This window comes from Lynx canadensis, chromosome E3, assembly GCF_007474595.2.
Source record: "Lynx canadensis isolate LIC74 chromosome E3, mLynCan4.pri.v2, whole genome shotgun sequence".
NCBI classification, from domain to species: domain Eukaryota; kingdom Metazoa; phylum Chordata; class Mammalia; order Carnivora; family Felidae; genus Lynx; species Lynx canadensis.
Genome location: NC_044318.1, coordinates 37,106,566 through 37,121,044, shown reverse-complemented (window position 1 = coordinate 37,121,044; position 14,479 = coordinate 37,106,566). Strand labels below are relative to the sequence as shown.

Sequence of the window (14,479 nt, the reverse complement as noted above, 5' to 3'; positions counted from 1 at the left end):
GGTAGGAGGCGCCCGGTCCGCGGTCCGCCCGGGTCTGGCCGCCATCTTCCGCCTCCCCCTTCTCCCCCCACCCCACCCCCCCCCCCGCCACATACTTGTGTTTACCCGGCGGGATCCTTGGCCAAAAAGTGTGTTGACGCAGTGTGTGTGTGTGTGTGTGTGTGTGCGTGTTTTGTACTGACTGGGCGGAAAATCGGCTGGAGGGGGGACCTCCTCGCAACTTGAACCTCAGTTCCCGGAGAGCCTGCCCAGGCCCGCGCTCTTGTCCACGGCCAGCCTGGGCCGCCGGAGCCGAGGCCTTTTGTGTGTTCTAGGCCTCCGGCTCCGTGCACGAGGCCCCACTGACAAAATTATTCCCCTTTGTTTTAAAACCAAAGGACAGGCCAACTTTGAGTCCGGTTCTCCTCGGCCGCGCCTTTGTCGTGGAGGCACAGCCCCGCGCCTTGGTCAACTCTGTTCTTTTCAGGGCTGAACCCGACTCTTTCTGGAACCCTGGTGTTGCTGGCCGCCTGAATACATTCTCCCCTTACCCTTCCCGGGAAGAAAATGGGCATCCTTTCGTAGGCGAAGACATATGAGCCACCACCACCCGTCTCCCCAAACCGCCTTCCCGGTGGGGACCTCAGTTCCCTCGCTGTGCCAGCTTCTTGGTGAAAGGGACCTCGAGCGTTCGCCGGCCTCTGCCACCGGCTCGGGAAGCCCTGGCCGGATCTGGGGCTTAAAAGCGCCAGTTTTCCAGGTCCCGGGTCTGGCAACCAGGGAGCTCCCGGCCCGGGCACCGCGAAAACCCGGAGAGGCTGCGCCCGGGACATCCATTCTCGCCATCCCTCTGGTGCTGCGACTGGCTCAGCCACGATTCGGCGCCGAGCGGAGGTTCAGCCAGCCCAGCCAAGAGGGGTCCCGACCCTCCAGGAAGACCAAGGACGCGGCGCCCAAGCCCGAACGCGGCAGGGACAAGAGCGCTGGGTGGGCAGAGCCAGGGCTGAAGTAGCAGGCTCGGCCCGGAGGATCCCGGCGCGTCTCGGCTCCGCCTCCGGCCCTGGCCGCTTTCCCCGGCCCGGGTCGGGTCTTCCATTCCACTGTTTGTCTCGGAGAGGTCGGAGACGTGCTCGGTGCACAGGGGGCCGGATACGGCCATAAATCTTCATGCGGGACCTCCTTCCCGTCGCTCACACGCCGGTGCTCCTGGCCGCCCTGGCATCCCGGGCTGCACTGGGTGCCCTGCTTTCCCCGCCATGGCCTGGGGTTCCCTGGAGCGGCGCGGGGAGTCAAGGCCGGAGCGTCCCCATTCGCCAAAGAGAGGGAACAGCCTCGCCCCGTTCTGTGCCACCGCCTTCCATCCCCGCGGTTGCTGGACCCTGAGGCTGCCCGGGCCTCACTGGATCTCCGCCTGGGGTAGGGGTACCGGGGCCAGGCACTTACTCCTAGGAAGGTTCGTTGAGGCTGGAATGGGCACACGGCCACCTGCTTGAGCCCAACTCCCGCACCGTTAAGGGGTGACGCCAGGGTTAGGATCAGAGTGCCTTTTCAGATCTCAGCCAGCTGCTCCTCTCCGAAGACCCTGCTTTAATCCCACGCCATCGTTCTGCCCTCAAGAGTCCTCTGCAGGCGCACGATATAGGGGAGGTGGGCTTGTGTGTGTGTGTGTGTGTGTGCACGCAGGATGAGGACCAAGCAGGGTGTCTGCGGTAGCCGGGCCCGGAGGGGGGCTCGTGTACCTCCCCACCCCGCGCCAGCCCATTTCTCCCTTTATGCCAGGGGTACCCTGGACTTTTCGCCTCCCAGTCGGCACCCCTATCCGCCACCAGCTTTGGCGTCTATAGCCGAACCATCGGGAAAGCAGGAATTGGTGGAGCGCTGGTGGCAGCCTGGTAGGGGTGGTGGTCTTTCTACCTGAGCAGTCATGGGGCACCCGGAGGGCAGACCCAGAGAAGGTGAATTTACGATAATAACTCTTAATGTCACCAGCATTGTTTGTCTCTTTGCCAGAGGGGCGGGGAACAAGCCTTCTGGCGGGTACCTCGCATCAGCCGAGCAGAGCAGGCCGCGCGCCAGATCAGGGACAATCACCTCCAAATGGTCTTTGCTCTTTGCTCGGGACTTCGGTGGGGACAGCCGAGAAAGGGGGAGGCCTTCACCCCCTCGTAGGCACCTCCCCCTCACCGTGCCAGTGACACAACTGCAACGGCCCCGGGGCAGATGCCGGAGGTGGAAGGTTTGGAAACCTCGGCCCGAAACGATCTTACTGTGGGAGCTTCGCTCCTTCCTAGAATTTCTAGAAGCACATTCGGAAGGATCGCGAGGGCTTCGGCAGGGCCCAGAGGAATGCGAGCGCTCTCCCCGCCGCCCGGGAGCGGATGAGGCTGCCCAGCCGCATTCCGGCCGTGCCTCCCCGCCTCGGCCCCGGCCCCCGCCGCGGCGCCCCAGGAAGCGTCTCCGAAAACAAAGCTCTGCGGTTTCAGCCCAAGGTTAAAGTCCACCACGAGCGTGTTTTTTCCCCCCCTCCGGAATCCGAGAGCGATAGCGTTTCTCCAAATAAACCGCCAATAAATCAGCTCCCGGGGCCGCCTGCTGAAGAGCTCTGCTGACCTTGGGGAGTGGTTTTCCTGCTCAGACCCCTCCGAGGACAGCGGTGGGGAGAGGGCCACGGGAGCAGCCGCGCCCCCCCCCCTCCAGAGAGAGGCGGAAGAGGGATGGCCAAGGGCATTTGTGGGCGGTTATTGTGGTACTTGTGTGCTCAGAGGGTAGGGGGAAGGTTTGGAATTGGGGGGCGGTGGTTATCTGGGGGGGCTGGAAGCGCCTGGTTGGCAGGGGTTATTGTGGGTGCTGGTTGCTTTGGGGGAGGCTGACCGCCTGCCCATTAATTGCGTGGGCGCCCACACTGTTTTAGGCACTGTTCTAGGATGAACAAGGCATCTTTGGGGGCCTCCTTTGTCTGGGTGTGCCTGGGTGTAGTCTGCAGGCAAGTTTGTGCGGGTGTGACTAATGGATTTATGTATGTCAGTGCCAGGGTGACTAATGGAGGGCTTGGCAGCGCGTGTGGAGGGGAGTCAGGGCCCTGGGGGGGGGGGGGGGGCCTCCTGCCTGGTCTTTAGGGGTTCACTTCGGTTGCCAGTCTCCAGCTGTGTTGGGGCCTCTGAAGCCCGCCCCGGGCACCTCCCCGGCGGGCCTGTGTGCGTCCAGATCTCAGGAGCAAATTTCCACCGCAGCCCTGACCCCAGAGGTACCTCTGTCCCCTCCTGCTACCCTGACCCGCTCTGCCCCTGCAGACCCAGGCCCGCCCATCCCCTTCCGTGGCAGAAAACTCCCGGTTTGCTTCTTTTCCAGTTTGGAGATTTCTTTTGATGCAAACTGGCCCCTGCGTCATGCCAGCTTTGACAGCCCCTCTGACTTTGGTACCGTAGTGCCCATTTAACAGATGAGAACCCCAAGGAGTAGGGACGAGCTCCCACGGCTAAGAAGTGGCAGCCATCTAAGCCAGGCAAGGAGATGGGATACAAATGGGGAGCCCCAGGCCTGACTGACCAGCTACGAGAACAGAGAACCAACGGAACCACGCTAAGCCACCCTGCCGCCCCCTTTACGGCCCTTCCTCATCAATCCCCCAGGGGCGGGTGACAGAGGTCAGAGGTCGGTGGGAGTCCTTTTGACCTGGGGTAGGGAGCACATTCCACATTCCAGGGTTGGAGGGGGCCGGGTCGGGAGTTCAGGAGAGCCTCCGGCATGGGTGCCCCATACCTGCTGTAGATTCTGGCTCAGGACGCACCTGGAGAAATCATTCCCATCTCCCTCGGAGTCTTCTGGCTTCTGACACACACATACACACCCCCAATCTCTGAGTGCTCCAATAGGTGTTCTTGCTGCTGCTTGCACACGCCATCTGTCCTCTGCGTCTGTGCCCGGGTCAGAGACACACTAGTCCAAAGGGTCCCTGCAACCCAGAGATATGGGGTGATCTTCCTAAGGTCACCCAGTCTGGGTAGCAACAAGCAAGCCAGACAGGTTTCTGCCCAGCTCTCGGCCTTCCGTGCTCCTCACTGGTGCTCCATGACCCTTGGTGGCATCTCCAGGGAGGGGACAGCAGCACCTTCTTCCCAGGTCTCCTGGGAGTGGCTCCCAGGACCTCTATCTCTGTCTCTTTTTTACACGCACTTGCGTGCACACACACACACACACACACACACACACACACACACTGGGTCTCTCTTCACCTCCCTCCTCCCTTTTTTTTTTTTTTTTTATTCTTCTTTGGCATTTTCTTTCAAGCAGAAAATAAAAACATTTCCCATGGCTACAGCTTTGAAAGCTTCCCTCTCCTCTCTGCCTTTCTCTCGCCCCCACCCCCATGTGGATCCATTTCTAGAGTCAGCATAAAGTCGAAAACAAACCCTGAAGATCAAACTTGACAGGCGCCCCCTTCCTGCCTCTCTCCACTTTCTCCGCGTGTCTTGGCCTGTCTCCACCCTGGAGATGAGTGGGAGGCAGCACCCAACACACACGCGTGCACTCCCACACCTTCTGTGGCCACAGGGAGTCTCTTAAGAATCTTCTAGAGCCACCCCTGTCAGAAAGGCCTGCTCACTCAGTTCCTTCTGCCGGAAGTTTCTGGTGCTCCCTCACACTCCCCTTTCCAGCCCTGCTCACCTGGCCCGGCTCCATCCAGCCCTCCTGTTGGGGGCCATCTGCTGTGGGTTGATTACCCCCCAAATTCCTATGTTCGGGTCCTAGCCCCAGTACCTCAAAGCATGACCTTGTTTGGAAACAGTGTCCTTGAAGATATAAGTGGTTAAGGTGAGGTCGTCCTGGAGTAGGGTGGGCCCCTAATCCAGTATTCCCTGGGCCCTTATATAAAGGAGTCACAGACCGATACAGAGGGAAGGCTAAAAAGACAAGAGACGGCCGGCCATCCGTGAGACGAAGGGAGAGGCCTGAACCAGACGCCCTCACAGTCCCTAAAGGAAGCCACTCTGCCCACACCTTGACCTTGGGCTTCTGGCCTCCAGGACTGAGAGACCGTGAATTTCGGTTGTTTCAGCCACCCACGTTGTGGTCCTTTGTCGCGGCGGCCCCAGCGCACTTATACACCATCCCACGTTTAAGTGCCCACAGGAGTCAGGCAGGAAAGAAATGAGCAAAAGTCAGAAAGCATCTAGAGAGGGCAATCTGTCACAGTCCCGGCCAGTGGTCCCCAAGGGTACCAGATCTTCCGCGGTTCGGGGCAAGCCGGTGTGTCCGTTAGAACGAGGTAGGTTATCCCGCAGTGACAAAAATCCCCACCATCTCAAAGGCTGAGCGCAACGCATACAAATCTGTTCTCCCTGACGGGTTGTTTGCTCTGAGCCTAGGCGATGCTCCAGGGCAGCTGACCTCCATGTGGCCCCCAAGCACTTAGATTCAATTCACCTCGATCTGAGACAATCACAGGGAAGGGAGGGTCACCGCACTGGGGTTTTATTGCCAGAGCCCAGAAATGTTACACGCTGCTTCCCACCCACGTGACCACACCCAACTCAATGGTGCTGGAAGGTGGCTCCACCGTTCCCCGTGCCCAGGAAGGAGAGGAAAACCAAAGATGGGTGAGCACAGGTGATGTCCACCACAGCTGGAACGGGACATCTCCCTATCTGTTAACTTTTTTTTTTAAGATTTTATTTTGGGGGCGCCTGGGTGGCTCCGTCGGTTAGGCGTCCAACTTTGGCTCAGGTCATAAGCTTGCAGTTCCTGAGTTCAAGCCCCGCCTCAGGTTCTGTGCTGACAGCTCAGAGCCTGGAGCCTGCTTTGGAGTCTGCATCTCCCTCTCTCTCTGCCCCCTCACTCCTACTCTGTCTCTCTCTCTCTCAAAATAATAAATACACAAAACGTGTGGTAAAATATACATGACATTAAGTTTGCCACCTTAACGATTTATGAGCGCAGAGCTCGGTGGCATTAAGTCCATTCCCGTTCTCTGCAGCCGCCGCCACCATCCACCGCCGCAACTTTTTCATCTCAAACCGAAACTCCATCCCCATGAAGCAGTTCCCACCCCCTCCCCCAGCCCCCCTGGCACCCACCCTCCGGCTTTGTGTCTCTGTGAACTTGACGCCCCTGAATGCCCCACGTAAGCGGAATCCTACGGTATTTGTCCCTGTGCGTCTGGCTTATTTCACTTAATATAATGTCTTCGAGGTTCGTCCGTGTCCCAGAACTGCCTTCCTTTTTAAGGCCGAATAATATCCCCATTGTACGGCTAGGACCACATTTTGTGTATCCGTTCATCTGCGGATGGACACGTGGGTTCCACCTTTTGGCTCCTGCGAACAGTGCTGCTGCAAACAAATTTCTCTTCGAGTCCCCGCTTCTAGTTCTTTGGGGTGTAAACCCAGAAAAGGAATTACGGATCATGTGGTATGTTTATGTTTGCTATTTGGAGGAACCTCCGTACCGTTTTCCATAGCAAACGCACCGTCTTACGTTCCCACCGACAACGCACAGGGTTCCGAGTTCTTCGCATCCTCGCCAACGCTTGTCGTCGTATATGCAGGTTGTGTTTTTGGTTTTTAACTCGCCATCCTAACGGGTGTGCAGTGGTATCTCACTGTGGTTTGGATTTGCATTTCCCTAATGATTACGGGTGGTGAGCATCGTTTTGTGCGCTCATTAGCCATTTGTAGATCTTCAGAGGAATGTCCGTGCAAGTTTGCCTGTTTTTAATGTTTTTTTTTTTAAAGTTTATTAATTTCGAGAAAGAGCACGAGCAGGGGAGGAGCGAGGGGGGGGCGGGGAGAGAGAATCCCAAGCAGGCTCCATGCCGTCAGCACAGAGCCCGACGCAGGGTTCGAACTCAGGAACCTCGAGATCCTGACCTGAGGGGAAGTCATATGCTCAACCGACTGAGCCACCCAGGCGCCACCCCCGCCCCCACCCCCGTTTCAAATGTTTTTAATCGTTGTTTGCTTTGTTTCTGTCCTTGGCACTATTTTTAACACTGTTCTGACCAAAATGAAACACTCTGGTAGGCCGCCCGCTGGTCCCTGGTTTGCCAGCCTCACGGAGATTGTGCTCTGATTGTCCCACGCGGTCCCTGCACTTCTAGTGGTTAATGTTTTCCTGGGGCCACACACTCCAGTTTGTTTAACAAGTACTCACCCGGTCAAGTGGGAAACAGGGTGGCCCAGAGTCCTGCCCTCAGGGAGCTCACAGTCCAGGGAGTGGGACAGTTGGTCAGCAAAGAACCGTTAAGTGTGGCGAGCACAGGACAAGGAGGAACAGGGGGCCCCGGAGCAGCACAGGGGCCAGACCAGATAGGGTCTCGGTCTAGAGGAGGAAACAGATGTAAGTACTTGGTACCCAACCTTTTTTTTTTTTTTTTGATGTTTATTTATTTTTTGAGAGAGGGAGAGAGACAGAGTGTGAGTGGGGAGAGGGGCAGAGAGAGAGGGAGACACAGAATCCGAAGCAGGCTCCAGGCTCCGAGCTGTCAGCACAGAGCCCGACGCGGGGCTCGAACTCACGGACCGTGAGATCATGACCTGAGCCCAAGCCAGACAGATGCTTAACTGAACCCCCAGGTGCCCAGTATCCGACCATCTTAAGTAAAATACTGGGGTCCACAGCTAGAAAGGCCAGAAATAGAACAGTGGCAGGGGTGGATGGACCAGGCGCCCCCCCCCCTTCTCCCTCCCTGCCTCTCCCCTCACTCTCCCCCAACGCCTCCATTTTCCTTCCTTTGCCATTGGCCTTACTCTCTCCTTGGAGCACCGGCTTTGTCTGTGGGGTGGGATATGGCCAACCTCAGATCTGCAGCAAGAAAGAGGCAGTTCCCCAAAGGGATGTGGTGAGAGTTGATAGAAACAGGACTAGAGCCGGGCAGAACGCAGAATGCAGTGCCCCCTCTACCCATCGAGCTCTCCTCCAGGGGCAAGGACGAATCAGACCTGAGGGATGGCCGATGCACAGATTTATCCCGAGGCCTGGGTCCGGAGGCAGACCGTCACCGAAGGTCGCCCCAGCGCTCGCAACGGCCACCGACCTTGTGCTCCTTCTCCTCCCCTTCCCCTCCCCCTCTCCTGGGTTCAAGTCCCGACTCTGCCGCCTACTTGACCAGTGACATTTGCAAAGTCACTTCCCTGTCTCAGCCTCAGTTTGCCTGTTGACCCCTCCCCCGCTTTCTCTGTGGCGCTCGACACCCTGCCCGCACCAGCACACCCGGGCCACCGTTCCAGTTCCGGATGATCAAATACCACACTATGGGACACGGGGCCCGGCCTTCCCGAGTGGCCGTTCTGACACACTATAACCTCTGACAATGGCCACGCAGAGTCTCCCTGCCCCAGCGCGACCCTGACATTCCTCCCATTCCCGGTGCGTGGTCCTCTAACAAGATGCGCGCAAGTGACACAACGTGGCTTCCGAGCGAGGTCAGAAGAGGAGACACCAGGCTCACGTGGAACCCTGAGCCAGCAGGTGAGAAGCTGGACTGCCCGAGGCCACCAGGCACTTAGGAAGCTCCACCCACATGCTGAGGCCCCCAGTAGTCTCTCCAGGGGACAGAAGGCTCTGCTCAGGGCACGCCCACAGCCAGCATCCACTGCCGACACGTGTGAGCAGAAAGGAGCCTCCTCAGAGCTGCGTGAGCGAGGCCTGGGAGCTCCGTGACCGCCCAGGTCACGCGCGGGGGGGCTGAGCTGGGACTGGAACTCAGTTCTATTCCCCCCCCCCCCCCCCCCCCCGGCCGCCCTCCTTGGTGGGTGCTTGAATGACCACAGAAGAAAACGGTCTGGACTGTGGAGCCAGCCACCCATTTGCGATGTTGGCAAAGGCGCTTCCCTCTCTGAGCCTCAGTTTGCCTGTCTGTGAAATGGGGCTAACGTACTCCTTTCCCGGGATCAGAGGGGAGGGCGGGTGCATGCCTATGCTGAGCGTGCAGATGGTGACCGATGCCCTCATCTTTCTGAACACCGGCAGGTGTTCTGATAGCCAAGGGGGCCTGGGAGCCCATGCGGCAGGGTGACCGCCACCTCACTCCCTCCGGAGGCTGGTGATGGCTGGGTACCGAGCAGGTGCTCAGGAAAGGATGGCTTCACAGCTGGGCTGTGGCCAGCCCAGTCCCCAAGCCACTGCCCCGATGCTTCTTGAGCAGGACAGGACCGAAGCCAGCTGCACGGCTCTCCTGTCGCTGTCACGACCAATAGCTACTCACTGGGTGGCTTTAGACACCAGACGCAATAAGCGTCTTACGGTTCAGGAGTTCAAAATCAAGGTGTCAACAAGGTTGATTCTTTCTTGGGGGCTGTGGTGGACAGTCTGCCCCAAGCCTCTCTCCCGCGTCTGGGGGAGACCGGCGCCCCTCGGCCCTCCTGGGCGTGAGTCCGGGTCCCCCCAGCCACTGCTGCCACGGTCACACGGCTGCCTTCCCTCTGGGTCTGTCCTCACGTGGCGTTCTCCTCTTATAAGGACACCAGTCATATTTGATTAAAGGCCTGCCATGCTCCAGTGGGACCGCATCTAACTGATTACACCTGCAATGACCCTATTTCCAAATAAGGCCACATCCCGAGCTGCCAGAGGTCAGCACTTCCAGATGTCTTCACGGGGCACACGATTCAGCCCGCGGCACCGACCTTGGGCCCTTGGCCCCCTGCCCCATCCCATCACCAGGACACAAGGGGGAGACGCTCCCTCAGAAGGAGTGGGGTCCTCCAGCGCCCCAGGAGGCAGAGGGGGCCAGGGGGAGACTGGGGCTCGTGCTGGAGGGGCAGCGCTGGCAAACCACCCCATCCCCTCGGCACACATTCCCTTCCGGGTGCCCTGACCTGAGGGGTTGCAACCCAGAGCCGCCGTGACTCCAGGGGCCCCCCCGAGCGAGGCACGGGGGGCCCAGGCAACCCTCAGCCAGGAGGAGCAACCCTCCTCCTGAGTGTCCCACACTCTGCAAGGGCCCTGGCAGAGCAGAGCTGGGCCCCCGTTGCCCACGAGGTAGCTGGGCAACAAGACCGGGAGGGTCTTGTCGTGACGCGAACACGGAGGCCCAGGAGGGAGAGGTGACTTGTCCGAGGTTATGTGGCGAAACAGTGATGAGAAGGGTCTTTTTTTTTTTATAATGTTTATTTATTTTTGAGAGAGAGAGAGAGAGAGAGAGAGTAAGTGGGGAGGGGCAGAGAGAGAGGGAGGCACAGAATCCGAAGCAGGCTCCGGGCTCCGAGCTGTCAGCACAGAGCCCGATGCGGGGCTCAAAGCCACGAACCCTGACGTCACGACCTGAGCCGAAGTTGGACGCTCAACCGACTGAGCCACCCAGGCGCCCCGAACCCGGATCCTTCTGACCGCGCTGTTTCCTCCCAGGGACCCCCTCCCCCCTCTTACAACTGTCTGCTACTCATCAGTCGCCCCTTGGAGCCTAGAGGCCCGTGTCAGTCCGCTCGGGCTGCTGTGACAAAGGCCGAGCACTCAACCAACCAGGCATGTATCTCTCACAGCTCTGGAGGCTGAAAGTCCAAGATCAAGGCCTCAGCAGACTCAGTGTTTGGGGAGAATCAGCTTCATGGTTCACAGACGGCTGTTTTCTCACTGTGTGGTCACACGGCCGAAGGGACAAGAGGCCTCTCTGGGGCCTCTTTTTTGAGGACACTAATCCCACTCCTGAGGCCTCTGCCTTCAGGAATGAATCACCTCCACAAAGCCTCCCCTCCCGATATCATCACATTGGGGGTTAGGATCCCAACAGATGAACTTCGGGGGACACATTCAGTCCACAACACAGCCCACACCAGAGGCCCCCTGCCTTGTTATCATTCTCTCCCCCACGTTCAACCCAGCAGAGCTCAGCGAACGTCCACCCAATGAACACATGAAGTGACGCAACGTGGGTAGGGTTTTCAAGGATGAATAGAAGTTCGCTAGGCGGAGAAGGCAGAGACAGACATCCCAGGCCCAAAGAATAGCCTGTGTTGAGGTCTAGAGACTTCTCAGCAGGGCCTGCCTGGCTCCCAGGTGTCGTGCTGGGCCCGGGGGAGGGGGAGAGCCAGGCACGGTCCCCCCATCCCAGGTGACTGGCCTCCCACTCATGAGCCAAGACCCATCAGCCTCCACAAGGAGCAAGGCCCCAGCACCTCCGCCCACAGGAGCCCAGCCTGGATGAGTTTAGGTATCTCTTTTCCCCTTCACGCCTGGGTAGGTTGGGTAGTACTTATTCAAACTTGTATTTTATTGGTGTTTTTGTTGAAAGCACAGGAATTATTCATGGCTGGTTTCGGTTCTCTTCTGGCAATGACCGCATCTTTGTACACAAGGTACAAATTATGTGTCAGTTCGATTCACCGTCAATGGGAGGCCGCCCCCAAGCATCAGGCAACGGAGGCTCCGGTGTCTAGAAGCCAAGCCTGGATGCAGGCAGCAGGGGCCTGAATGGCTCATAGTCCCCAAAGTCACTAAGGACTGGGGACAGGGATACAAGCGGATGACCATGGAAAAAATCCCACCTCCGTCCCTTTCCCCCAGGAACATATCGGCCTCAGTCTTCCCATTTGAAAATGGGTATTGACATGAGTGTTTGGCACACGGAACCATCCATGTCGCTTTCCACATGTGTTGTCACCCTCGCCTGGCCGATGTGACACGCCAGGGCCCTCTTTGAGGCCTAAGGAAGGGGCAGGGGTGCCGAAGGAAATGAGAAATGGAAACAGAAGCGCCAGCTTCAGCTCCTCTGGCCTCCTGGGGGTGGTGATGTGAGAACATGTCCCTGAGAACCTTTGACACCCTCCCGTTGAAAGGCGGGGTTTCCAGGGCGCCTGGGTGGCTCAGTCTGTTGAGCGTCTGACTTCGGCTCAGGTCATGACCTCACGGTTCATGAGTTCGAGCCCTGCATTGGGCTCTGTGCTGATGACTCAGCCTGGAGCCTGCTTCGGATTCTGTGTCTTCCTCTCTCTCTCTCTGCCCCTCCCCGTCTTGTGCTCTGTCTCTCTTTCTCTCTCTCAAAAATAAACATAAAAAAAAAAAAAAAAACAACCCAAGGATGTTCAGCAGCCCTCTTAAAGAGAAAAGAAAGGTGGGGTATCCACCCCTCCCCTCCATGACTGCTCGACAGAATGGGACAGAATCACCAAAGGTCTGAGCCGGGCCTTTCCAAACTGGCGTCTTCTGGTTTTGGTCTCTCGGGGTCTTGGGGTGATGCTTCTGGAAGCTAGCTGCCATGCCGTGGAGGAGCCCGTGTGGATGGGGACCCCCAGCCGCGAGCCCACATCTACACGCATGATCGGCCTGCACACGAGCCCCCCGGCGGATGCCACGCGGAGCAGGTGAGGGGTCCTTGCCGAGATCCGCCCAGGTCGCAGATTCACAAGCAAAATAAATGACTGTCATTGTCCTGAGCCACCAGTACCGGGGTGGTTTTTTATGTAGCAACAGAAAAGTAAAACATGGGATGCAGCTGGAAAGAATTTCTTTTTCTTTTTTTTTTTTTAGTGTTTATTTTTGAGAGAGAGACAAGGAGGGAAGGAAGGGAGGGGGGAAATCCTACAGTTGGGAACCAGATGGGTCGTCTTCCTGGGACCACGAGGCGGAGAGCAACTCAGATCCCTCCTGGGTTGAGTAGTGTCTCCCCAAAATTCACGCCTGCAGAACCTCAGAGTAGGACCTTACTTGGAAACAGGGTCTTTGTAGATGCCATTAAGACGATTCGAACTAAAATGTAGTTCCAACGCGGTCACACTGGGTTTCTCTCCGATTCGATTCTATTCTACTCTACGTTATTCTGTTTTTCCCCCACTGGATTTTTAGAGTGGGCCCTAATCCGGCGACTGCTACTCGTATCAGAACTGGGAGCTTTGGACACAGCTGCCCACACCGAGGAAGGAGGCTGTGTGAGCACAGAGACAGACATCAGGGTGGCAGTGCATGCCAAGGAACGTGGAGACAAGGCACGGGAGGGGTTCTCACCCGGGGCCTCCAGAGGGAGCATGTCATCGAGGACTTCTGGCTTCCGGAATTAAGAGAAAATAGATTTCTGAGCCACTCACTGTGTGGTGATGTGTGGGGCACCCCTAGGGAGCTAATACAGCACCCCACTCCGGCTGGACCAGCTTCTGCGACGTGTCAGTGTTCTTCCTGGCTTACACATTCCCCCGCTGTTCCTCTTCATCCACTGGACCATCCACCGGGAGGAGCTTAGAGCCTGGCCGGGAAGGTAAGCAGGGAGCCAGCCATTCGAAGCACGTGAGGCCAGTGCAGACGGCCAGCGGACAGTTCTTTCCGGCCACTGACAGCTCCCAAACACGCCTGCACCTTCTCTGCACGTCCCCATCAAGAAGGGCACTCTAGGGGCACCTGGGTGGCTCAGTCAGTTAAGCGTCCGACTTGGGCTCAGGTCATGATCTCAGGGTTCGTGGGTTCGAGCCCTGCGTCGGGCTCTGTGCTGACGGCTCAGGGCCTGGAGCCGGCTTCAGGTTCTGTGTCTCCCGCGCTCTCTGCCCCCACCCCCACTCACACTCTTTCTCTCTCTGCCCCTCAAAAATAGAGAAACGTTTAAAAAACATTTTTTACGGACTTCAAGTGGTACTACAAAGCTGTAGTCATCAAGACAGTATGGTACTGGCACTAAAACAGACACTGAGATCAATGGAACAGAATAGAGAGCCCAGAAACGGACCCACAAACGTATGGCCAACTCATCCTGACAAAGCAGGAAAGAATATCCAATGGAAGAAAGACAGTCTCTTCAGCAAGTGGTGCTGGGAAAACTGGACAGCGACACGCAGAAGAATGAGCCTGGACCACTTTCTTACATCAGACACGAAAAATAAACTCAAAATGGGTGAAAGACCTCAATGTAAGACAGGAAGCCATCAGAACCCTCGAGGAGAAAGCAGGCAAAAACCTCTATGACCTTGGCCGCAGCAGCTTCTTACTCAACACGTCTCCGGAGGCAAGGGAAACAAAAGCAAAAATAAACTATTAGGACCTCATCAAAATAAAAAGCTTCTGCACAGCAAAGGAAACACTCACCAAAACTAAACCAATGGAGTGAGAGAAGATATTTGCAAACGACAGATCCGATAAAGGGTTAGTATCCAAAATCTATAAAGAGCCTCTCAAACTCAACACCCAAATAACAAATAATCCAGTGAAGAAATGGGCAAAAGACATGAATAGACACTTCTCCAAAGAAGACATCCAGATGGCCAACCGACAGGTGAAAAACTGCTCAACATCACTCATCATCAGGGAAATACAAATCAAGACCACAAGGAGATACCACCTCACACCTGTCAGAATGGCTAAAGTTAACAACTCAGGCAACAACAGATGTCGGTGAGGATGCGGGGAGACAGGATCTCTTTTGCACTGCTGGTGGGAATGCAAGCTGGTGCAGCCACTCTGGAGAACAGTATGGAGGTTCCTCAAAAAAACTAAGAATAGAACTACCCTACGACCCAGCAATGTCACTGCTAGGCATTTATCCACGGGATACAGGTGTGCTCTTTCGAAGGGACACATTCACCCC

General features: G+C 57.1%; 1 protein-coding gene across 1 annotated transcript; it reads right to left on the bottom strand.

Annotated features, from left to right (window-relative positions):
- Positions 1 to 339: 339 nt before the first annotated feature.
- On the bottom strand, positions 340 to 1,182 carry LOC115504182. Its single transcript, XM_030300951.1, has 2 exons — positions 972 to 1,182; positions 340 to 940 (listed from the first exon to the last, which is right to left on the bottom strand). Exons 1-2 carry the CDS (start codon positions 1,136 to 1,138, stop codon positions 847 to 849), a joined length of 261 nt encoding a protein of 86 aa, XP_030156811.1. The 5' UTR covers positions 1,139 to 1,182; the 3' UTR covers positions 340 to 846.
- Positions 1,183 to 14,479: the final 13,297 nt, after the last annotated feature.

What these genes read in the sequence shown, in the direction of transcription:
- LOC115504182 (XM_030300951.1), bottom strand. Translation starts at nt 1,138, where the DNA reads ATGGCCGTATCCGGCCCCCTGTGCACCGAGCACGTCTCCGACCTCTCC. An exon ending in CTACTTCAGCCCTGGCTCTG is followed by an intron (nt 941 to 971) that starts CCCACCCAGCGC and finishes CCTGCCGCGTTC; the next exon opens with GGGCTTGGGCGCCGCGTCCT.